Genomic DNA, 25,781 nt, shown 5'->3' with positions numbered 1-25,781 from the left:
TCGCTTCTCTAACTTTAAAGTTTACTTTCATTTACCAATGACTAAATGAAGCACTTTTCAAAGTTTCTCACTCTTCACAACTAATATTTGTTGTGTGCTTCTGTGATCCAGATGCTAAACTAAATCTTTTACATGGATTATCTCAATTCTCATAACAATCCTAGGTACTGTTATTGTGATTCTGTAAGTGAGTATATTGAAATTTAAAGAGGCATCCAACAGTTTTAGCTATTTATTTGACATCTCACTTCAATACCAGTATGAAACTGTTAACAAAAAATTCAAACATTTTTCTTTCTCTTTTTACCCCCTCTGAGACGTTGGGATGCCTCTTCTAATCAATCTGGAAAACTGAACTAACTTGCTATAGCACATTAAAGGATTAAGAAGTCTGATGGATTTATGGTTGCTAAAACCTGGAGAGCAGTTCTTACAAGACCCTAAACAAATTTTTTATATAAAATAGCTAACTTGTCAGGCAATTCTGTGTTGTTTTTCATAGGTTATGGAGGGGCTCTTCAAGTCTGCAACATTGACGGTTCTCTCCAATTGTCCTGAAGATGTTGAACTCTGTCATAAATTCATAGCTCCTGGCCTAAAGGTAATTAGTTTGTGGATAAAGCCTAGTACATCTGCTCTTGAAATATGTTAATTACATATATTGAAATAATTACATTTAATAATACATTTTCTTTTTTTTCTTTTCTTACCAAGGACAGATTAGAACACATGCTGAAAAACAATTTTTTAATGTAAGTAGATATTATACTTTCTCTGAACTTTATTCATACTTTATCATCATACTTATCACACTGTATTAAATTTTTTTATTTATATATCTGCTCTCACACTCCCTAGACCCAAGGAAGACCCATGTTTTAATTATTTTCATAGCTCCTATATCTGGTTCATGGTTGATAATCAATGTTTCATGAATAAATTATAGCAAGATAAATGAACATGGTAATTATTAACTATTAATGCAATTCAAACTAATACTGATTTTAGTAATCAAAATTTAGCTTAATTAAAAAAACAAACTTAAAATTCATACATATAATGTCTGCCTCTCAGTTTTTCTGTTTCAGTCTTCTTTTTCTTCTTTACCTTCACTTACTAAAAATCTGATAGTACATTCTGAACTGGCTTTTTTGGTGCTTTTTTTAACCCTAAAGATCTGTGTTTTAAGGTAACACAGATATTATTGCTTCATTTCCGCTATAATTCTGTTATAGTACTTGATATTGGACTCGTTTATTCCACCAATCACCTTAACCAAATAGACATATAAGACTTAGTATTCAGTGTATTTACAGTGTGTTTAGAAAGTAAGTCTGATTCTCAGAAGAGTAGAAAATTGTTTTTGAAAATAAGTTGATATCATTCTTCACTCACAATCTTTAAATTTAGGAAGGTTTTTTTCTAATAAAAAAATCTAACCTATCCCTGAGGAGGGGAATAAGAAAAACTTGGTAGATTGATTGAGCTGAGAATTTTGGACGTCATCCCAGACCTCAGGCTACAAGTTAAAAGTGTTGTATCATTGAACCTGAGTGAATAACAGGGCAGCAGAGGTGGGGGAATAGGATCACTCTTGCCTCTTATTGAGAAAAAACTGTAGCAGGAAAAGAGTGAGAGCAGAAAACCCACTAGGAGATTATTACAGCCATCTAGGTGAGAGGAAATGATGGTTTGGCTCATGTATTAATCAGGGTTCTCCAGAAAAACAAGACCAACATGGTATATATAGAGAGAGAAAGATTTATTTTAAAGAATTAGCTCACCCAATTGTGGAGGCTTGGCAAGTTCCAAATCTGATGGAGTAGTCCTGCAGGGAGGAATTAAAATTCAAGTCTAGAAGCAGTCTGCTGGCAGAATTCCTTCTTGGGGGAGGCCAGTATTTGTTCTGTTAAGGTCTCCAGCTAATTAGATGTGGCCCCTGCATTATGGAGGGTAATCTGCTTTACTCAGAGTCCACTGATTTAAATGTTAATTTCATCCCCCCCAAAAAAAAAAAAAATCTTAACAGGAACATCCCAAACAATGTTTTATTAAATACCTGAGTACCCTAGCCAAGCCAAGTTAACACATAAAATTAACCATTACAGACTAGGGTAGTGACAATGGAGGTAGAAAGAAGTTGTTCTATTCTGGATATATTTTAAAGATAGAACAAACAGGATTTGTGGAGAATTAGAAAGAGAGAGAAGAGTCAAGGGTGACTTCAGTGCTTTTGCTTTACATGGTTGTAAAAATGGAGTTGCCATTAACTGAGATTGGGAAAGCCATAAGAGTAGCTGGGAGTTTGGGGGAAGAGAGGGAATGGTATCAGGATCATCATCATCAGGTTAAGATCAAGAAGCATTTAGACATCCAGTTTTAGATATTGGGTAGGCAATTTGAGTGTACAGATCTGAAGTTCACAGGAGAGTTCTGAGCATAAGTATATTGATAAAAGTAATTAAGTAGATAAGGAAAGAAGTAATTTGGGCATCCCAAAGAATCTGTGCTCATGACAAAACCAGGGAGAAGATCTTAAGAGAAGTGATGTAGCTTCTATCTAATGAATTAGATCTTAGAGGGGGAAAAATATATCTACCATTTATTGAATATTTACTGTGTACCAGTGATAAATTTTACATACATTAGTGGTTCATTTATCTTCTCAACTCTATAAGTAGTTATTATTGCCATCTTATAGATGAAGAATCAACTCAAAGAGATTGAGTAAAGATAAAATGGAGATTCAAACTCTTATTTATCTAATTTCAAAGCTCATGCCTTCAGCCACTATCCTTTATGTATTTGGAAGAGCACTGAAATTAACACTAGAGTAGTTGTAGCTCCCCCACTGTCCTTAAGACCTTTGTATATCACTAAACTGTTATGCTTTGAAGTCCATGTCTGTAAAATTCTAAGGCTGGGAAATGGCTTCAGGAGATGTGCCATATCAGTCATTGCTATCACTATCACCCATGCCACACAGCACACATCATGGTTGAGGTTTTTATATGTGTGATTATTTGTTCAGAGTCTATCACCTCTGCGTGGTCAAGGACTTATTTATTTTGCTAACTATTCTACTCCCATTGCTTAGCACAGTGCCTCTAACAGGAACTCAGTAAATATTTACTGAATAACTGAGTGAATGAATAAATGACATTTGAGTAACCATGGGAGTGAGGGTCTTCCTTAGACTAGGTCCTCCCCCTGAAGTTTCCTATTAACTCATATCTCTTTTTACTTTAGATAGTAGGTGTAGACAACTGTGATTCAGAGGACCTGGATTCTTATCTTGGCTCTGCCACTTATTAGCTATTAATGAATGAATTAATATTTTTCAACAAATACTTATTGACTACTATGAGTTAGGCACTGTGCCAGTCATTGAGGATTCAGTAGTGAAAATAGGCATGAATTGCTCTTGTTATGAAATTTAAAATCTAGAGAAAAAGATGAATAGTTCAATATTTGCATGAACATTTCATTACAACTATGAACTTAATTAACTGTAAATCTTTAACCTTCCTGAACTTGTTTTCTTATCCATAAAGTGATAATTTGGCTGTCTTATCGTTGAAAGGATTAAATGACCATACTGTTTAAGCAGTATGTCAGACTAGAAACTTGGAAACACTCTTGCTATAAAGATATAAAAGTATTAGTTAAAATATTATAAAATCTTTTTAAATGCATTGTTGAGTTCATTAGAAAGTAGGAGTTCCAGGAGCTAGAAATGAAAAGAAAACTGAACACCAGAGGAGTATACATAAATGACATGATTCTAAGGATTCTCAAGGTGGAGGGTACAGGATATTGGGTGGGGCGGGGGGTTGGGAGGAGGAGTTGCCAGTCTTTGAGACCAGAGATGTTTAACAGCCATGAGAGGACATGAGAGAAGACCTAAGCATGATAAATTAGAATTGAGACACTCCCCAAAATACACACACAGACACACACACACACGATACCGTATGACTTGTACTATTTTAAATAAATAGTACACCTGACTATGTTTTGATTGTTTTATGTAATAATATTTCAAGAATCTGTGTAGTAATTGAATTTAGCCTTTATCAAGCAGAAATAGAATTTAATTATATTTCCTTTATAGATTTAGGGTTTTTAATCTATAGAGTATTTACTTTTTTATTTTCATTTATCTGTGTGAATTTGAGGCAAAAAATGCTAATAATGATCTCTTTAACAGAGCAGTTTTACTCTAACAGCTTCAGGATAATTTTCTTCATTCAACAATAAAAAATTTGAAATATAAAGGTAATTCGATACTGTTTCATGCAATTTTATAATGTCTTCTCCTTTCCTCAAAGCATTTTGGAAATAGTTTCTGGGAAGGAGAAGAAATATTCTGTATACATATCAAGAAAAATTAGTAGAGAAAGTTGAAGGCCATTAAGGATATCCAGTATCAGAACTGTAATTTGAACGTGAAAGCCTGCCTCAACTTAAGGTGTAGGGGGAGTATGGAAGAAGATCGAGAATTACAAGAGATATTTAGACACGAGAGTCATTTTTTCTTAATGTAACAGTAACATATCAATGACACAAAATCCTTGTGGTTTTCATTTTGACTACTTTTATATTTCTCAATATAATGAGATCATATCAACTAGTGATGGACTAGAACAATACAATGTCTAAGCAGAAAAGAACTTTAAATAGTGTAGTCCAATCTCCTTAATTTACAAATGCAAACACTTAATTTTTTAATGTTTGTATAGCACATTACAAAATTTATAAAATGCTTCTGTTATGGTGAAGTGATCTACATAGCTAGTGGTGGTAATAGAATCAGAGGGAGAACCCGGAGACCGTTATCTTTTGTTTGGATCGAACACACTTGAATTGAACTCCAAGTGGTTTAGGCATTATCTTAGCAGTTAAAAGCTTGGACTCTGAAATTGGCAAATCAGGGTTTACTACTTACATGAATGATTTTGCCAAGTTACTGATCCTCTTTAAACTTCAGTTTCCCTTCTGTAAGATGCTCCTTTAAAAATTATTACTATTATCAACACTGCCACCATTCTTACCTTAGAAATTACCTGTTATTTAATACTACATTTTAATTTGAATATAATATTCATCTTAGAAAAAACTTATCACTCAAAACATAGCTTTGGGGGCTTTATTTGTACTATAAGACACAACTCCTTCCAGTTAGTTTACAGGTATAAACTTCATTTTTGCTTCAGAGAATACATTTGTGTTGGATAAGTTATTTTTTGAGCTCAAAGTCCTTCAGTAAGTTTGTAGATTTTTGTTTTTAATCATCCAAAATACTGTTGGAGAAGACCTAGTGAAACTGACATTTTCATGTAATATCGGTGGACATAGTATAACCCTATAAAAGGGGAGCAGTATCTAGCAGTGTCTTTCAAAGTATATAAAAACTGCAAATGCAATACCCTTTATCCAACAGTTCCATTTTTTTCATGTGCAAAATTAGTATATAAGGATAATTTGTAATAACATCAAATAGGTTTATGTAGTCATGATATATAATAGCAAAAGATTGGAAACAGCTAACATGTCTATTCATCAATAGATGACTGGTTAAACTAATTAGGATACATCTAGAAAAAGGAATATTATGTAATAGTTCAAAAAAATGAAGCTTTTCATATACTGATAAGGAAAGATTTGCAAGGTATATTATTGAATAAACAATTATGGAAAAGAGTGTTTATGGTATGTATGTTATGGCTGCCGTCCATAAAAAGGGAGGGATTATATATTAATATTTGCTTATGGTTGTATCATACCCTCTGGCAGTATATACAAGAAACCACTAACAGTGATTGTATGTGAAAAGAGAAACTTTTCAGGTAGCTATAGGACAGGGAGGAAAGGGAGATGTGTACTCTTTTATACATCTTGGTTTTTTTAAAACTATGTGCATATATTACCTACTCAAACAGTTAAAGTAAATCCTTAGATTGGCTTGATTTAGGCATGAGGGTTTTTTCTGAGGTAACCAATGATTTTTTTCCTAAACAGTCTTAAGCAATGCTTAGAATGTATTAAAAAGCCCTTACTGTGGCCTGAAAGAGTTCATAGGCTCTGTCCTGTAACTACCTTTCCTATCTAATTTCCTGGCATTCTTCCCCTTGTTCAATATACTATGGGCACATTGAAATTTTAGTTCCCTGAATTAGCCAAGCTCAGGCCTCATTTTAGGCCTTTGTATTCGCTGTTCCTTTTGCCTGGAATACTTCCTCCCAGATATTTATATGGCTTATTTCCTTACTTCATGCAGATTTCTGTTCATATGTCACCAACTCAGGGAGGCACCTTCAAACACTCTCTGTCTTCTTACCTTGTTTTGTTTTTCTTTACAGCACCATTAGCTCTTTGGCATTATTTTATTTCTGTTTATTTGCTTATCTTTCTCCCCCAACTAACTCCCCACCACCCACCCCCCGCCACGCGCGCACGCGTTCATGCGCGCACACACACACACAAATATTGACTCCATAAAAACAGGGCCTTTGTTTTTATTTACTGTATCTCTAGTTCTTAGAATAATGCCTAGCACATAGTAGGTTCTCGATATATGTTTCTGAATGAATGAATGATGACTTAAGGAAAGTCTTTGCTCTTCCAGCCTTAGTATTTCATACTTTTTATTATGGAATTGGCATAGCATAAACTCAGAAAATCTTCACTTGCTTAAGTGACTAGCTCTTCTGTGTATATTGCAAGTAGATCAGGAGTGGGGTTATTGAATGACCACTTATCTTCATGCTGGTAGGACTCTCATAGAACTACATCAGCCTTAATTCCTGATTTCTCAATAATCATTTAATACTTATTTATGATCTCAAAAACTATATGTGAATAGGCGTTTTCTAGTTTTCAGTGGACTCGTTAACAACAGCCCATTGTATTGACCTTTCTCTGCTTTTACTCTGTTTCTCTCCAGCATTTCTTACACTGAAGCAGTAGAGATTTTAAAGCAAGCATCCCAGAACTTCACCTTCACCCCAGAGGTAGAGAAAGAGAGGGAGGGAGGAAGGGACAGAGGGAGGGGGGGAGGAAGGGAAGAAGGAAAGGAGGGAAGGAGGGAGGGAGGGGGAGAGAGAGAGAAAGAGTATAAAAATGTTTCCCTCTTGTTTTTATTTAAAATTTTCTTATTTCTCTTATTAGCAGTATATAGGATTTGCTTATCTATACATTGGCTTTTTTTGATGTTTGTTCAACCCTGTTGAAATATTTAGAATGAAAAATAATTTTGAAGTATAATCATATTATTTGGAATAGCAGTGAATAAAGGATTATAAAGAAGTTTCCCAAGTTTAGGAAGATGAAAATTCTTAAAAAGAATGGTAATCATAGACTATTAGTGTAGAAATCAACTAGTTCAGTGTTTCCCAAAGTATATTCTGAATGATATTAACAGGTGACAGACAAAAGAAGTTATGTGATCAAGTTTAGGCAACACATTAAACAGGTTTCTTTTTCTGTTGAACATTATAGAGCCTTCTAATTTGTGATACACATTGAAAAACACAGTTATTTTGTTTGTTTTTGTTTTGTTTTTAAGAACTTCTTTATTTTATTGGCAAGGATTTAGTCCTGAGAGGCCACATGATTCAAGGCCACGCACATAATGTTAGAGGCAAGTTTCCTAATTCCTATGCCAGTGCTTTTTTTCCTCTAATTAAGATATTGCCATACAAGTAGGAGGGAGTAATAAGATAATGTTAAGAATGTAATACCTTTATTCTCAAACTGTTCCTTATACCAGTCTCATCCCCAGTTAAATCAGATCCTCGTATAGGTCATAATAGTTCCCTGTGCTTGTTATATTTATAATCAATTAATTTCTTTGTATAATTTTGTATTTAATGTTTGTCTCCTACTCTAGAAACTTAATGAAGTCATGGATTCTATTTTTCTTACCACTTTATCCAATACCTATCATGGTACCTGAGATTTAATAGGCACATTAGTATTTGCTGAATAAATAGATGAACTATGTTATTAAATATTCATCAAAGAGCATCTGATATATCAGTTGATTCTTTTATTAAAAAAACGTTCACAGAGAGAAGCCATCTAGCCAGACTCAATATTAGAAATATTATCTTTCATCATTTAATTTCCTGAGACTTAGGAACAGTAACTGTAGAAGAAGCTCTAGGCAATATTAATAAAAACAATGATTCGAAGTCAGTTTTTATACACTATGGAAAGTGCACTTTGTTTTCCTGCAGATGCTATTCATCTGCTAAATGCCGCTCCCTGAGATGGGGGACGGAAAGCATAGTATTTATCTACTAGTTTCAGCTTCATGTTTCCAGGCCTTTGGATATTCTCTAATTATCTGTGTAACCTCAGCAGACAGCTCCACACATCACTGATCTTTAGGGAGAGGAAGCCCTTGGAAATGATACAGGTTATTTTCAGGTCCTGCATTGTTTATTTCAGCTCTGTCTTCTCCTTTGGTAATTTTTTTTTCTGTTACAGTGGGGTATTGATCTACATACTGAACATGAGAAGTACCTGGTGAAGCACTGTGGCAACATACCAGTCTTTGTCATTAATTACCCATTAGCACTCAAGCCTTTCTACATGAGGGATAATGAAGATGGCCCTCAACACACAGTAAGAAAAGACACTAAATAAATTGGGGTTGGTCATCTCAGAGTCTGGCTTTTTTTCCTTGTTTTAATTTCATTTATCCTTTGGCATATTTTCTTAAATCCATAACTCTACATCTCTTAAAATGATAAAGTTTATCAAAGGCACTTATAAAAAAGTGTTCTCAAAGAGGATCCCAATGTTCTATAAACATATTCCCTCATATCTATGGCAAAGATGTCCTTCTTAGTTTAGCAGATGCAATTGTAAGTATGTTTTGTTTTATTTTCTAAATAACTTAGAGAAAGTAGCCAAGAGCATTGTATGGTAATGCCAGGTCTGCTCTCAAGCTGAATACTGGTTAGGAGACTACAGAAGTTGGAGAGTATGCTGGGCAAGAGACGATAGCAGTGGCATGATCAGGCAAAAGGAAGAGCAAGCTTGGCAGAGCAGGCTTAGAGTACATGGTTTGGCTTTCAAATAGAAATAGTGAGGGAAGAACTCTGGAGGGATCATAGCGGTTTGGGCTTCTTCTGTCATTCTGTTCTGTCTCTTCTCTCTGTCTGCTCTCTTTAGCCTTTCTTATCCTCTATTCTTTTATCACTCTTTAGTTGCTTTTTTATTCTTCGGTTTACTTTTTCCTTCTTTTTATTTATTTATTTTTTTTGTCTCTTCTCTCATAAAAATTATCAGTTGTATGAAAAAAGAATGTATTTGACTATTGAATAGTTATATACTTAATATCATTAATTACAAAAGTCTATGATACAAACATGTTTATCTCAAAAAAGGTCCAAAAACTAAACTTTCCTATTTGGTTCTTTTCACTTGTCTTTAGATAAATACTAGTAGAAAAATGTAGATCAAGGCTCTCCAGTAAATATAATGTCCCCATCTTAGATATACAAGGTTAACTCTTTGAATGCACTTCCTCTTTTCTCTTATAGTACTACTGAAACAGTAGTAGCCACCAATTAGTAGATGCCAATGAGGCAAGCATTACCATCTCATCTCTAAGTCCTGAAGCAACCTTGCCAAGAAACTTATTGCTTCTCCCATTTTACAGATGAAAAACTGAAGTGCAAAGAGACAAATTGCATTTCCCAAAGCTACATAGGTAGTAAGTGACCGAGTATTCAAACCTGATTATATCTGTCTCTGAAGTCTGTGTTCTTTTCTACTCTATCCCACTGTCTCAAAATCACAGATATAAAGTTACATTTTAGCCATTGATTTTACTCATACCCACTTTTCACATCTAATGAACAACATAATTGATCTTTGATTCTTATTTTTCTTTTCCCTACCAATCCTTTATATAATTGATTTCGAGAAATGAATTGGCCAACAGGTTGGCAGCAAAAAATATGAGAGACTAGGGCATACATTATTCAATCCTAAATAATTCAGTATTTGACCTACATCACAAAACATAGGACTATGTCTATATCTCTTTTTTTTTTTTATCACTCTACCCCATCCCACTTCTATCTCCTCCCACCCCCACACACCATATTCTTTTCATGTAATTTCCCCAATTGAGCACTTTTCATCCATCCAGTTTTGCACTTCTTAAATACTCTGCTAAAGGCTTTCCTTTTCTGTAAAGAATTTCCTGAGTTACTGAGTCACCTTGAGCCTTCCTTTTCTGGATTTCTACAGTGTTTAAAGAATGAGTAAGACTGGTAGCATTATGTCTGTTTTTTGTAGTCTCTGTATAAGTTTTGCTTTCTGAAACAAAACTCTTCTTCAGGATGGCACATGAGTTTTTCATAACTACCATGGCATCTACTGCTCATTCTTCATTCTCTCTAATGCAACTTCCACCCCTATTATACCACTGAAGTAGCTCTCTCTAGTATCAGTAATAATTGTCATGTTATTGAATCTGACAAATTTTTACATCTTCTTTTTACTTTACCTCTCAGCATCATTCAGCACTATTAATACTTTATCTTTAAAATTTTCTCCTCGCTTGGCTTCTGTGACATCTCCCAGTTTTCCTCCTTACTCAGTGAGTTATTCTTTCTCAATCTCCTATACAGGTTCTTCCTCTTCTACTAATCCATTAGATGTTGGAATTTCTCAAGGCTCCATTTTAGGTCTTCTTTTCTCTTCCTGGGTGGCTTCATCTGTACCTGCAGTTCACTATTTATTTTCAGACAACTCAGAAATTTATAGCTCTAATCTATACTTCTACTCTGAGCTCTGGATTCATCTTAAGTCATTTACATATTTCAAAGGCATCTCAAGCTTAATATAGCCAAACTGACCCCAAGATTTCTCCTCTTCTTTCCTCCTCCTACTAAATTTGATCTTCTTTAAATATTCTCTGTTCATCTAATCATACAAACCAGGTAACTGAGTCATTTTTGAAATCTCTTTCACTTCCCACATTCAAGTTATTACTGAGTTCTGTCATTTTTATACCCCTAAATATATCTCACATCCACCCACTTCTCTTGATTTCTACTTTACCTTTTTAGATTAAGATATCATCATCTCTTGCCAAGACTAATTCTGTAGCCTCAGAACTGTCTTCCTGTATCTACTCTTTCTTCTTCTGGGTGAGTTCTCCCATTTTAGCATGAGCTTTTAGAAAATGTAAATCTGTTCATGTTATCTCCCATCTTAAGGCCATTCAGTGGCCTCTCACTGCTATTAGGATAAAAGTTAAAATCCTTTACATGGTCTACAAGCCCTAGTGCAACCTAGCTGCTCCTGTCTCTTGCCTGATGCACTGTGGTGCTTCCCTTTGCTCTCTCTGCTACATCCACACTGCCCTTCTTCCATGTCTTCAAAAATACAGTGCTTTCTCTCACCACAGGATCATTGCACATATTGTTCCCTCAATCTAGAACAATCTTCTTCACCTAAGTAATTTTAATTATTCTCCAGATCTCTACTCAGTCATCGTTTCCCCAGAGAAACCTTCCTTGACCCTCCAGACTGAATCAGACCTTGTTAGACACTACAGTGGTGTCATATTAAATTTCAGACCCAGAGCTACTAACTCTTAAGTTATCATAATACTTAACACAGTTGTAATTTTACATTTATTTGTATGACTATTTAATTAATGACTCGTTCCTCTATGCCAAAGGACTTGATGACCTCTTTTTCACTCATCGATGTATTCCCAATGCCTAAGTATAATGCATAGACATAGCAGGCACTTCATATCTATTTGGTGATGGATAAGTGATTAGATGGATGAGTGACTTGAGCCCAACATACTTTTAGACACTTAATGGTAGGACAAGGAGTGAGTGAGTGACTTGATTTGCTAAGGAAATTTCTAGAAATTTCAGCTTTCACTCTAAATTTGAGTAATAGCAACAGGGCATTAAGAATAGTCCAGTGGCTTTAGAATCAAACACCCTTGGGTTCAATTCCCAGGTTTCTGTATTATGAACTATGTGATCTTAGACAAAGCATCTAATTTCTTTGAGTCTTTGTTTCTCAATCTATAAAAATAAGATAATAATATTTTCCAGAGTTGTGAGGATTAAATTAGATAATAGTGCAAAATACATAGGACAGTGTTTGGGATGGTAGGTAGTCAATAGTGTAACGCTCTCTCTCATTTTAAATTTTGATAAAATTTTTACTGTGCTAAAACACAATAACGTTAAAATATTTGTGTGTATGTGTGTTGCCACATCATAACAGGCTGTTATATAGGATTCCTTAAAAGGTATTTCTCTCATAGACCACAGTCACAAACATTCCTTATTTTTAAAAAAACCAGGAACCCTTCATTATGACAAGTCTCTAGTGATGTCTCGTAGGTTGAAACCTGAAGGCATTATAATGGGACTTTAGCGTACTTCTGTAATGCATGCAGTCCTATAGCATATAGCTTCTCAGAGCTAAATTATTAAAATATAATCTAAACTATATATATTATACATGGATTATAACATGGATTCATCTGCAACCTAGATTTCTTTTCAACCCATTTGTATAAAGTGTCTGCTTCCACCCCTACTTTATTTTTTTTATTGGTAAGTAAACAAGCTTTTGGCCAGATAATTAAATTCTGTATTTCTTTTAGTAATAACAGGTTGTAGGTAGGGTTGCAAGATTTTTTAGTAATAACAGGGCGTGATGCAATCTATAAATGTTTGGCCAGAGGTAATAATAGTAAAATGGTATCTTTTTACAATTATAGTTTCTTTTTCTTTCTTTTTCCTCCTACCCCCTTCAAAACGCATACATACACACCAAAAAAAAAAAGAAAGAAAGAAAAAGAAAAAGAAAGCCTGCACTGTGTTATAATGAAATCTGCACTGGACTAAGAAGTTAGTAGTGCTGGGTTTGAAATTCACCTTTCTTACTAGTTAGCTATATGACCTAAGGCAGGTTATTACAATCTTTGAGCCTCAATCTTTCCCTCCATAACATCAGAGAATTGGATTAAGTAACCTCCTAAGGTACTAACCAACTCTAAGGTTCTTTGAATTCAGGTAGCCTAAGTTTTTCCTCATTTGAATATATAAGAAAAACTTGTAAATTACCAAACGTGTTTGATAATTCGAAGGGAATAGATCATGGACCTAAAAAAATGAATCCAAGCAAAAATGCAAAATGCCGTATGCCCCTGTGTCTGGGTCCCTGAGTAATTTCCCCAAAAGCAAATATTTAGCTAGAGAAATGGCTTTACAGAGAAGAATATCCATTCATTCCAACCATGTGCGATTAGGAAAAAGTGACTGCTCAGCAGTTTTTGTTGAGATACCAAGATCCCCAGATAATGTTCTCATTTTAAAAATTGTATCAGTATTACTTAGCAAATCATAAAAATTAAGCATTATTGGGCGTTCAATAAAATACATAATGTGAAGTCAACTTGGAAGGAAGAATACTCAACCAGGGGATATCTAATGAATTTCCCTGGGCTCTGGCTAATTAACTGACCTGCATCAAAAAAGCTTGAACTTCAAACCAACAGTAATAGTGATTAAAAGAATTGCCAATTTTCCCCATATCTAGGACTAATGACTATCCTGGAATATTTACGTCAAAGTTGAAAGTATGCATTTCAGTCCATCTAGAATGCTCCAGGCTAGCCATTTTACTAAACGAATTCCATTTTCGGTCATTGCTACCTGCAGCCCATCTGTATCTTTATGCTATCACATCTGGATGGCTCTATTTCTTAGCTTTGCCTTGTTTTTAGGGGCACAAAACTGTGTCAGCAGTTAGAGCAAAAGCTTACAGAAACTGAAACCACAAACATGTTTCCTATGGTTTATGGAACATTCTTCTCCTTTTGATAATAGTATGTAATGTTGCTCCATTGTTGGTGGCAGCCTGTTAGAAGCTTGTGAGAATAGGGAGGTGTTTAATTTGTGTTTTTAGTCAATATTTAAAAATACTGAGATAAGTAGGAAAAGGGGTATCAGAGGAAAGGACATTAAACTTTTTTTTCCCCTTCTCTTTGAACTTAGCATGGAAAAGGTAATGTATTAAAGGCCTTGTTCCTATCTAACCTGTTTGTTTTTTAATTCAAGGTTTGTTTTTTAATTCAAGGTCTGAGTTTTATTCTCAGTACATTGATTGGAATCAAAAGAGTAAGAGTTAAAAAGGAATGTCATAAATAGAGACCAGACCTTGTTCAGCTTGAATACCAATACGAACTATTTCTAGACAGTGTGCAAATGCAGCTGTGTGACTTAAGCAAAGTCAAAGCTCATACATAGTGGAGGAAAGTATGGCAGGCAGTGTTCTGGCCTAGAAGATGTGCCCAAAGTGGAGTAAGTTTTGTTTAAGACTTAGAGAAGTCAGTAAAGAGTACAGTAAAATGATTTGTAGCCTTCATTGTTATCTGTGTGGGAGTGAACAAACAGCAGAACTAAAATCCTTCCTCTTATTTCAAGCCTCCCAAAGCTGCATAGGGACACAATGGTGATTTTAGCTACAGAAGTACTCAAATTGAGTCAATTTTAAGAGGACATTTCACTGTACAACCAGTGAATTCTCACTTTCCCTAATCAAGGACAGGATTACTCAGCCCCTGGCTCTTTAAGCCAGCCTCAGAGGCCCGTAGACCACAGACCTTCCAGCACCTAAAGGCAAATTGTAATCACCAGCTAATGTTCTAGGCAACTTGCTTGTTTCCAACCTGTTTGCACTCTAATCCCCTCACCATCCGTCACTTGGCAAACACTCAACCAAGTTTTTCTTATTACTTAAGAAAGTTGTGTGATTTCCTCCACATTTTGCAGTTTGTGTACCCTTATGTCATAGTTTATATTATCTAGATGTGCATTTTACCTCCATTAGAGCCCTAGAGAATCAGATAGTTTCTCTAGTAATTAGTCCAGTAGCTACCAGGGAGAGACACAAGAGAGGTGAATCCTACCTAGAATCTCTACTTTAACTAAAAAGACTGGAAATTGAGGGGATTGTTCTAGTAATTGTTAGAGAATTTAGTGTTTTTAAAATCATATCAGAAGAAAGTAAAGCTCTGTGTATACCAAATGTAAATGTCTTTATTTAAATTTGAGGGATACTTTATTATAGCTTCTCAGAAAGTATGTAGAATCTCTAGGTAGATTGGAGGGTATCATTATAAAAGAAAAGCAAGAAGTATAAGAATCTGACATGGTTGAAGGGAAACAACCTAAAGTAAAAGAGAAGATTATGTAGAGGAAGAGAACAGAATGAGGCTTCGTAGGCCTTTCTTCACAAAGAGATAAGTCTTTCCTTGATCAAAAAGAAATAGTACCCTTTGGTCATGGAACATTTATGAGGCATTGTAAAGGAATACCTTACTCAAAAGAAACAGATCTCTTAAGAGGGGAAGCACCTTTATTTACTCTGTACGTCAAGAAAATGTGCGGGAGATTCACCCACCTGAGAGTGTGAGTTTTCAGACTGTTTGGTCAAAGAAAGGACATAGATGATGTACGTGTTATTTCTTCATATTACAAAATTAGCAGTGATATGGGATTTACCCAGATGTCTTCTAAACTTTTTGCTCAACTAAAATAGATTGTTTTGGTAAGTTCTTTTAAGTTCCTCTGTACTGTTAAGTTCCCAAAGTACAGAGGAAGAAAATAGGGGGACTACTGTTCTAACCTTAATTCTAATTAACAATGAGGAATTGGTGGGAGAGTAGAAGTAGAAGAGGCCAAGTAGATGGGGGGAAGTAACATAGTAAACTGTTTAATGACACATAAACAGTTGCAGCTCCTCCCTCGAAGGTGGGAGGGACTTAGACTGTCCTGCCCTATTGACAAGAGCTTAGCAACTTGTATGTGACTTACATTGGCCAAAGAATTGTGAGCAAACGTGACCTACATATCTTACTTTTGGACAAATGCTTTTAGTACATAGTCATCCATGCTCTTTTTTTCTCATCTGTCACAGGTCAGCGGTACCTCAGAAAGAGGTTTTTTTATCAGCTTCAAGCCAGGATGGACATGTAACATAAATTTTTAAAAGCCAATTCATTGATGTAAAACAGTGTTTCTCATTCAGGAGTTATTTTTCCCTCCTACCCGCACCCAGGAGACAGTTTTGGTTGTCACAGCTAGGGGAGTACAACTGGCATCTGTAGGTAAAGGCCAGGTATGCTGCTACATATGCCACAATGCACAGGATAGGCTCTCACAACAAAGAATTATCTGGCAAAAAAAAAAATGGCACTAATGCTAAGATTGAGAGATCCTGTTGTAAGCTTCTGGGGTTGTTTATTAATACAGAATAAACTATCCTGACTAATATAGCAACTATCACACTAATTTCATAATAGCCAATGTGGGCTGTATACCTCATCCAATGGTTGGGCTTAACCAGTTCTGGGACATTGATTATTAGGAAGACAGATTGGAAAGAAATTCAGGAAAAAAAATGTAGGTATGATACTATGGCATAAGATTTTGAAGGTAACTCAAAAAGTTCAGAAGCTTCCAGTTCCACAACTATTACTGTGAGTTGCAAATATTCCAGATAAAAACCAGACAGAAAAGTATAAAACCAATATGGTTGCATATTGAATTCTCCAGTGAACTCAAAATGTTAAAGGAGGTTTGTAATCAAAGATAAATATGAGTCTTTTACACTCTAAAAAATAGCATTAAAAAAACTAAGGTCCAAAATTGGCATGATTTAGATCTGCAAAAAGTGCTAAGATTCCCCAAAGCATTTTTTCTTGTTTTATTTTTTGTTTGTTTTGCTTCTTTTAGTTGTATTAGCAGCAAGATCAAGCAAGAAATGGATCTCTTGTTTGATGCGTATAGACTAATAGAAAAAGCAGAACAACTCATCAAGAGTGGCTTCATTCCTTCATCACCAGCTACCAGCCTCAGTTGGACTACCTACTTCCTATTCTTCTATGGTAGCTGATTCTCCACCATCTTTTTCTGAGGCAGTGGGCCTTTTTAGCTCTGCCTCTTAAAGCTTTGCAATATCAGAAGCAATTACTGCCCTCCTTTGTAGCTTGGAATTGCCCCAACTTCAAAACCTTGGAAATAAATGATAGATTTTAGATATACCTATCCCTTTTTAATAGAGCACGTAAGGATGGAATACTGTATTTTGGGCGTAGTGGTTCCCAGTCTTTACATATTTTCAAGTGAAGGCCAGAGGGCCACTTTGTTGTCTATTTTATTCCAGCCCTAATTCTAAACTAAAAACTGTGGCTTGAAATCAAGAACATATTTTTCATCATGCATTTCAACTCCTAGCATATTTTAGCCATGTCTAGAAGCAAGATACTAGGAAATAAAGAAGCCAGCCCTTCGTAGCCGTAAAAACTTCCTTGAATCTTCTTCTCCTTTCTCTGAAAATAGAAAAGGTAACTGAAGGTTATTGATTGGAGTCCAACTCTATTAACCGTGTAGCCCATGAGAATTTCATCACATTAGTAAACTTCTCTTGTTCACCTATCTAAAGCTGTTTGTTTCATTACCTCATTACCTACTATCACGTCTGAATCATCAAATCCACATTCTAAAATACCTGCTTGTTCATCCCTCAAGTTCATAGAAGAATTACTAAGATGCGGTCAACAAGCACATGACAAAGACCTGTTGGTACACTCACTCTTCACCAGTTTATTGAGTGGTAGGAGATGGAGTAAAAGTAGAAACCACTAGTGAATTTCTGTTTTCTCTCACTAATTCAGCTGAATGATGAAAATCATGCCTTTTTCTCTTTTAATGATAATAATGAATATGAGGTATGCAGCATTTGGGACATATTCTTTACTAATTTCAATTATTTATAAAGTATACCTCAGTCAGAAGTTCTGAAATTAAAACAAGGGGACAACTTAATAGTAAAGTAAGGCAGAGTTTAAGAAAAGGGCTTATAATGTAATGTGACATTTAAAAATTAAAATGTGTTTTATGGATTCCTGATTCTTGATATGTTGCATTAAATCTTTCTTAATTTTATGCCTTTATATTCTTGGTCTTAAAAATAACTACCTGCCACCTGCCAAAAAAAATTGTCAATTCACAAGATAATGCAGATAGCAAATAAACATTCTCAAAAGTGAAATATTACTAGTAATCGAAGAAATACAAATTAAAATATCAAGTTACCATTTTCTCTATTAAAAGTTTTTTGTTGTTTTCTTACTACAAAAGTATAACACCATTATTATAGAAAATACAAAAATACAAATAAGAGAAGTCACAGTGGCAGCACAATTAACATCTCATTATATAGATGTCAGTGTTTTTTCTATTCATGTCTAAAATTTAATAATCTCCTATTGATGGACACTTGAATTTCTTGTCATTGTAAGTAATGCTACAATAAACATCCTGTACGTTAATCTTATTTTTGTGTCTCTGATTGTTTTGTTAGGACTAGTTCCTAGAACTGCTATTGCTGAGTCAAAGCATGTTGCATTGTTAAGGCTTTTGATTATCTTTTGACTAGAAATGTTGTATCAGATCTGTAAGAGTGTTGGTTTATGCATTCTCTAATCCATTTGTTGATGTTGCTTTCTTACCTTCACCATTTTGATAACTCCAAAATGATATCTCATTGTTTTAATTTGTACTTCTTTGATTAATAATTAGGACATATTTTACAAGTCTTAACAAAATACTACAAATTAAAGAAAAATCTCCATTGCCGCATGATTTATAAGAGGAAACAAACACACATGTACCCCCTAAATGTTCAACAAATGGAAAGCAGTTAAGTAAAAACTATAATACTCTTAAACAGTAAGCTCTGTGGCTATTAAAACATTAAGTATGCAAAGTACTTTAACTGACATAGAAAAAATATTTATTGTATAATATTAGTAAGATATTAGAATGGTAAGTTTTTATATGTAATTTGACCTCTCCTCTTTAAATGTATAAGAAAAATAACCTGAAAGAAAATATGCCAAAATGTAATTGCTACTGCATGATGATAGGTGATTTTTAATATTTTATAATTTTTAATATTTTCCACATTTTTATAATTAATATTTATATTACATTTGTGAAAACATATTTTTCTTAAGTACACAGCATAAATGGTGCAAGATGGGAGATGAAACCGTCCACCTGCGATTTGCATGGCATGTATTCTAACGGAAATCTTAACCATTTGTTGCTGAAACAGGGAACATGAACAGATAACAAATAAGATTTGGATAAGCAGTTAATCAGCCAGTTGTGAAAATGTTAAAAGTTCACTTGCTTGAGAAGCTGACAATTGTTGGAGTCCCCTGAAAATATAATGTTTATGTGGGGTTTTTTCCCCCTTTTTTAGGTTGCTGCTGTTGATCTTCTGGTTCCTGGAGTTGGAGAGCTCTTTGGAGGAAGCCTCAGGGAGGAACGGTACCGTTTCTTAGAGCAGCGACTGGCCAGGTATTGGTCAAACCTAAAAGAAACAACATTCAGAGAGCAGGGATGGGACACTCAGAGACAGTCATGGACCTTAGCACCTGACAGCCCTGAACCTCAGATTCTAAGTAACCTTGAACAAGTTGTTACTTGACCCTTCTGAGCTCTCCTTTCTTAAAGACTAGAACTGTTATGTGAAACAAGGCCACAATAAAATTTGCCCACTATATATATGTATCTCTTCCTATGGAAATGGCTTTTTAAAAAGTTAATGATAGAGGGGCAGGAAGATTTCCCCCTTAAAGCTTGTCCTTCATTTTGATTTTTCTCTTCTCTGTATTCTTTTTTATTTACTCTAAATTATGATTGGCAGTCTCCTATAGGGACATAAAGAGAGACAGACTCTGAACCAGAGAGAAATAAAGATACTGTCTGCTAAGCTAGCATTCAGAATAAGCAGTTTTCCCTTTCTCAGGTTTTCTACATTGCGTAAGGGTCTTGATTTAGCTATTTGAATAACTTATTTTAACTTGCTGTTTGAGACCTGGGAAATGAATCTGTAAACACACAGAAAATATTTTGGAGAAAAAAAGTAGGGAATCATGTTTCTAATTGAACTACCACTCATATATATTCATGGTCTGCCAACAAACCACAATGACTTTCTAAACTAACCAAGATTATAAATCTCTATTTTCCATGGTTTCCACTTTTGCTGTGCCAGATTTCAAACTTCAGGAAAAAAAAAAAAGGCTTTCCCATGTTGGAGACATAATCCCTCTCTCCAGATAATACTGGGTTTCATAGTAACCTGGAAAAGCCATGATTGTTTGAAAATATCCTATTAGCCATTTGTAAGGCCTTCTGTCCCTAATGGAAAAATGCTTTAAAAGTTGAGTCTTTTCCAAGGTCCCCATCTATAAATCTGTTGGGTAACTTGGTTTTGTAATCCTAATTATTTGAACTCTGCTCTATATGGTTCGGGTCCAGAAGAAAGGGGACGAATGTGTTCTGGGAGAACTCTTTTATCAGTGGGAGTACTAACTCCTAAGAAAATCATGAAATTGAAGTTAAGGTCAAACTCTTTAGATGGAAAGAATTTAAAGATTCTCTGGGGTTTTTTTAAGCACAATAAAAATGACACATGGCAAAAACCTCATCTGTTGAAAGATTAATTGGTCTGTTTTCTCTACTGCTTCCTTCCTTCAGGAAACCTTTCCTCATAACAGTAAATGTTTACCTAATATCTGATAATATCTAAATTTATCTTTCCTAATGAAATGCATATATGTGTTTCCCTCTTTATGTATCGTGACTTCTGATTATGTGTTCAGTAATTTTGTATATTTGAATTTTTCATTCTCCTGATCACTTCAGATACACTGTGGTCCCAAACACTTTTTTTAAAAGGCTAAAGTTAATTTCAATGAGTACAAAGAGTTTAAAACTTTATTAACATTTCTTGAATTGGCAAAAACCAATTAGCAACCATATTTTGAAGGCAGCCTGAGAATCTGCACTGTTTTAATGTTATAGAATGAAAGGTGTGTTTGTGTGTCCCTTGTTTATGTGTGCCTTTCAGCAACTTTAAGTAGTTGTAATAGTGCTTTTCTTATGTCACAGGACAATTAGCTTATTTCAAATGAACCCCCTCTTTTGAGCTCTAAACCATGCTTTCTTTCTATAGTATTGATTGTCTATATTTGATAATACCTGGAACTATTGTTTAACTCACCTTTCTCACCATATAACAAAGTTTCAACTACTCAACTATATTTTATGTTATTTGAGAGCACAAGTTTTGGTTTGTACTTCTTTGTAAAGAGTACACGATCCAGAAAAAATGTTTGGTTGTTAGTATATTTATCTTATTGTCATTCTCTGAAAGAATTTCGTTATTTTCCTTTTACAGATTAGGACTGATAGAAGCCTACCAATGGTAAGAATGTGGCCTGTAATGATTCTTATTCTAGCCATTGTTCTGAGCATTACACTTTTTACTTATATTCCCAAGGCACTGTGGAAGAGTGCTAAGAACAATGAACAGGTTCTCAGAAGATTACTTACTCCTTTTGAGTCCTCGAAAACTAGTAATAATAGCTGCCATGCATTTATTATTTATTGTGTGCCAGATAACTGTGTTAAAATTTTGATGTATATTATCTCATTTAATCACAATAACACCATGTGAGTTAGGTACTATTCTTCTTTTTACTACTTCTCCAGACCTGAGGCCTAGAGATGTTGACTAACACAGAAACATAGAGCTAGGATTTTGTTCCTAACTGTTATGCTTCAGTTTCTCTATGTGTGAAATCAGGGGCTTGAACTAAGTGATCCTTAAGTAATTTCACCCACTGTAGAAACTGAAGCTGCTTAGGAGATCACCTGCCTGCATTTGGACATTTACTTCTCCAAAGCTGTTCTGGTTTTCTTTCTGCAGACCCTTTCTTGGAGTACTTTTTCGACATCCCCAAATTTTTTATTTATGTTTTTATAATAGCACTCCTTCAGGATCTTGGTATAACAACATCAACAATATTAATTCTTTCCCTGTCCTCAGAAGAAGGAAGGGTCAAATTACACACTCACCTTTTGGTGTTGAAGGAGTTACATTTCAGAAATACAAAAAGCTTAAAATTTGGTTCTGGTAATGGCCCTTGAATGCCTTTGTTATTTACCAGTAATGACCTTAGGCATAGTTAATGTCTCTGAGTCTTGGTTTTCTTGGCTATAAAATGGAATAATAATATCTATCTCACAGGATTATTGTGAGAATGAAATGAAATAATATAGATTAAGAATCTACCTAGAGTAGGAAGGAGCTCAGTAAATGCTGATTTCTTCTCCCCTTTCCTTCTTCTGTTCTGAGTCTTGCTATTAGGTAGATGAACTTGATTGAGCAAACTTATGCATTTTACCTCAGTTTCTGTCTACAAGATAATATTCAAATTTTAATTATTGGTTAAATAAGTTTAGGCCTTATCTGGTCTTTATTAATCATTTCAGTACTATTCTTTTCCCAGTTAAAGTTTTCAAACTGTTAAGATTTCCAAATATAAATATTTATTATCTGAATATTTTTCTTGTAAGTGGTTATCAAAATATTTTAAAGATAGAAGGAATTTTTAAAATCTTAAGTCTGTGATCTCTGCTAGTGTTCCACCACATTGTGAGGGGCCATCCCAGGTGTCGAAGAATTTACTCACTTCCTATTTCTACATGCCATATGCAAATAAAACCTGTAACTAGTTCCACAAATTTTGTACCCTCTCTTCTATAATCTGGCTACCCTAGAATCAATTTAACAACAACCCATCAAATACATATTCATTTGAAAACTTGCTTCTTAGAAGTGGATTTTTCCATCTATCAAAGAATAGACAAGAAAAATTCTACAGACCAAATCTCTCTGCTGAATTCAGTTTCCAGACGTTATGCCAGTGTTTTGATATCGATGTATGAGAAATTTAGAACCACTTAAAACTATTGCTAGACTTTTAAGAGCAGCAAGCTCAGATCCTGCAGGTGTTTGTGGCAGGTGGTTTGATATGCCTTTTATCTCATTTTCTCATTAAATCAAAGTATATCCTTCCCCCATGCCTTGTAAACTTGAAGTTAATTCGGCTATTAAACATTTCAATTATTTAAGAATGTGTTCCTTCCATTATTCCTAGCAGTTCTTACTAATCTGAAGTTTTATACTAGATACTCTTCCCTTGGTTCTAACTCACCTAATTGCGATTAATCTTTTATTTTAGAAAGATAAGTACTTAAACTTAACTGCCTAAAATACCAATACATGGAGCCATTATTATTAACAGTGGGGAGATTGGTCATCGTCTTTGGAGCCAAATGACTACCAACTATTGCACTTAAGTTTTATTCTGGAATGATTTTACAAATCATTCAAGAAGCTATAAACTTGTTTTAATATTATGTAACTCAAGAATTCTCCCGCCAAATGACATTAAAATATTTACAGAATCTTCCTGTTCCTCTTCCTTTCCTAAAATAACTTTCTCCCAGGCTGATGTATTGGAATCTGAGTTTGAATCATGGCTGTTCCATTTTCTAGCCATTTCTAGCCATCTTAAGTTGGAATAAAATGTGTATGAATGGGTTTCAGAGGCTGTCTCACATTCTAGAAAAATGACTCTGAACATCTTCCACTAGGCTTAAAGCAGAAAACCAGAAGTTTCTCCTCACTCCAGTGCCCAAGAGTATATTTTTGTGCCTTCAAACAAATTAATTTTCATATAGTAAGCATCTACTCTGAAGCAGACACCGGATATAAAAGGTTGAATAAGACTCAGTTCCCGCCCTTGATTGCTTAGTTTATGGTCTAATCTAATACAGCATATCTTTTTATAATATATCAGGCAAAACCCTGCACTCTCCTCTGTGTCTTGAACAATATGATTTTGGTTTTAAAAAAGATCATTATCATTAGTGTACTAAGAAATAGAAAAGTAACATTTTGAAGAAAATTAGTAAAGTTATTAGAAAATTTTCTGTAGCTTCATGAAGCAAGTTTTCTGTATATAATTTAGAAAGGATCAAGTAACCAAAGTCCATGAATGAATGAAAGGGTGTGCTGTTGTTGGTCTGGATAATCTTTGGCAGATTACTTAAACTTCTCTGTGTCCTTCATCTGTCTATCTGTGGAGGCAAAAGACTGATCTGCCACAATGATGTGAATGATAACAGATGATTACAGAATACTTTGAAACAAAATTATTTTATAACGTCTGATCCCATACAGCATTTATAGGTGATGATTCTGTTTTTTAAAATCAGGTATCTGGACCTTCGTCAGTTTGGATCTGTGCCACATGGAGGTTTTGGGATGGGATTTGAACGCTATCTGCAGTGCATCTTGGGAATTGACAATATCAAAGATGTTATCCCTTTTCCAAGATTTACTCATTCCTGTCTTTTATAGCTGGAAGACTGGTTAAGGAGAATCACCCTGAGACAGAGATACTGCACATGAATGTGCATACAGGAGAATATATGTTTGAATTTTAGAAATGCAGTTTTTAAAATGTAATTGCCATGCCATAACATATAATATATGAAAAATAGAAATGACCATGATTTTCTTAGAAAGTTGAGGGCATTTCATGGAAAGATGAACTCTCTCAAAAAGAGGTACTTATAGCAGGTAGAATCTCAAATCTATTGTATTAATTAAGAAGAAATAAAGAAATTTAACTATATGGTCTCAAAGGTCCTTTAAAACTCTAAAACAGAATGAGATATATGTTTTACTTTATCTTTAGCTCAAAGACAAATGATTAGATCACTACATTGTGTGACCTCTGAGAAACAACTAGTAGCTAAAAATAAAATGTTGTTGGATCTTTTCTCCCTTGCCATTGAACCTGTGATAAATGCCCAGCTTATTCTTGGTGCTTTAATAAACTTTACATAAGAAAATATTCCTTTTTTGGATCTTGAGTTGATAAAATTGCTATTCTGAATTGAAATCTTTTTTCATCAGACTGGGTAAAAAAAATCACATTTAATAACTATTAACCCTCAATAAAATGGGTATAGAATGAAAGTATTTCAACATAAAAAAAGGCTGTCTATGACAAATCCTCAGCTAATATCATACTCAATGGTGAAAAACTGAAAGCCTTTCCTCTAGGATCAGGAACAAGACAAGGATGCCCGCTCTCACCACTGTTATTCAACATAATATTGGAAGTCATAGCTAGAGCAGCCAGGCAAGAGAAAGAAATAAAAGGCATCCAAACTGGGAATGAAAAAGTAAAACTGTCACTATTTGCAGATGACATGATTGTATATTTAGAAAACCCTAAGACTCCACCAAGAGACTATTAGAAACAATAAACAAATAGAGTGAAGTTGCAGGATACAAAATCAATGTGCAAAAATCCATTGTATTCCTATATACTAACAGTGAAGTATCAGAAGAAGAAATTAATTAATCCCATTTACAATTGCAACAAAAAGGATAAAATACCTAGGAATAAACTTAACAAAGTAAGTGAAGGACCTATACCTGAAAACTATAAGACATGATTAAAAGAAATTGAAGAAGATTCAAAGAAATGGAAACATATTTGATGTTCATGGACTGGAAGAATTAACATAGATAAAATAACCATATTACCTAAAGCAATATACAGATTTGATGCAATCCCCATCAAAATCCTAAAGGCATTTTTCAAAGAAATAGGACAAAAAATTCTCAAATTTTATGGAACCACAGAATACCCCAAATAGCCAAAGCAATCCTGAGATAAAAGAACAAAGCCAGTGGTATATTCCCTGATTTCAAATTATACTACAAAGCTACAATAATCAAAACAATATGGTATTAGCAGAAAAACAGAT

At 34.5% G+C, this 25,781-nt stretch overlaps 1 protein-coding gene across 3 annotated transcripts in view; it reads left to right on the top strand.

Moving 5' to 3' along the window:
* Positions 1–24,856, top strand: part of NARS2 (asparaginyl-tRNA synthetase 2, mitochondrial) — a 102,453-nt gene extending 77,597 nt beyond the window's left edge. For all 3 annotated transcript variants that reach the window (XM_006926654.2, XM_025042696.1, XM_025042695.1), the window contains 7 exons: positions 503–601; positions 715–752; positions 6,947–7,013; positions 8,494–8,631; positions 19,339–19,436; positions 21,325–21,351; positions 24,213–24,856. In XM_006926654.2, the coding sequence (XP_006926716.1) occupies positions 503–601; positions 715–752; positions 6,947–7,013; positions 8,494–8,631; positions 19,339–19,436; positions 21,325–21,351; positions 24,213–24,357 (612 nt within the window). In that variant the 3' untranslated portion in view covers positions 24,358–24,856. The remainder of the gene's footprint in view (positions 1–502; positions 602–714; positions 753–6,946; positions 7,014–8,493; positions 8,632–19,338; positions 19,437–21,324; positions 21,352–24,212) is intronic.
* Positions 24,857–25,781: the final 925 nt, after the last annotated feature.

This window comes from Pteropus alecto, unplaced genomic scaffold, assembly GCF_000325575.1.
Source record: "Pteropus alecto unplaced genomic scaffold, ASM32557v1 scaffold7, whole genome shotgun sequence".
Classification (NCBI taxonomy): domain Eukaryota; kingdom Metazoa; phylum Chordata; class Mammalia; order Chiroptera; family Pteropodidae; genus Pteropus; species Pteropus alecto.
The sequence above is the reverse complement of the archived record's forward strand: the minus strand, read 5'-3'. Positions and strand labels throughout refer to the sequence as shown.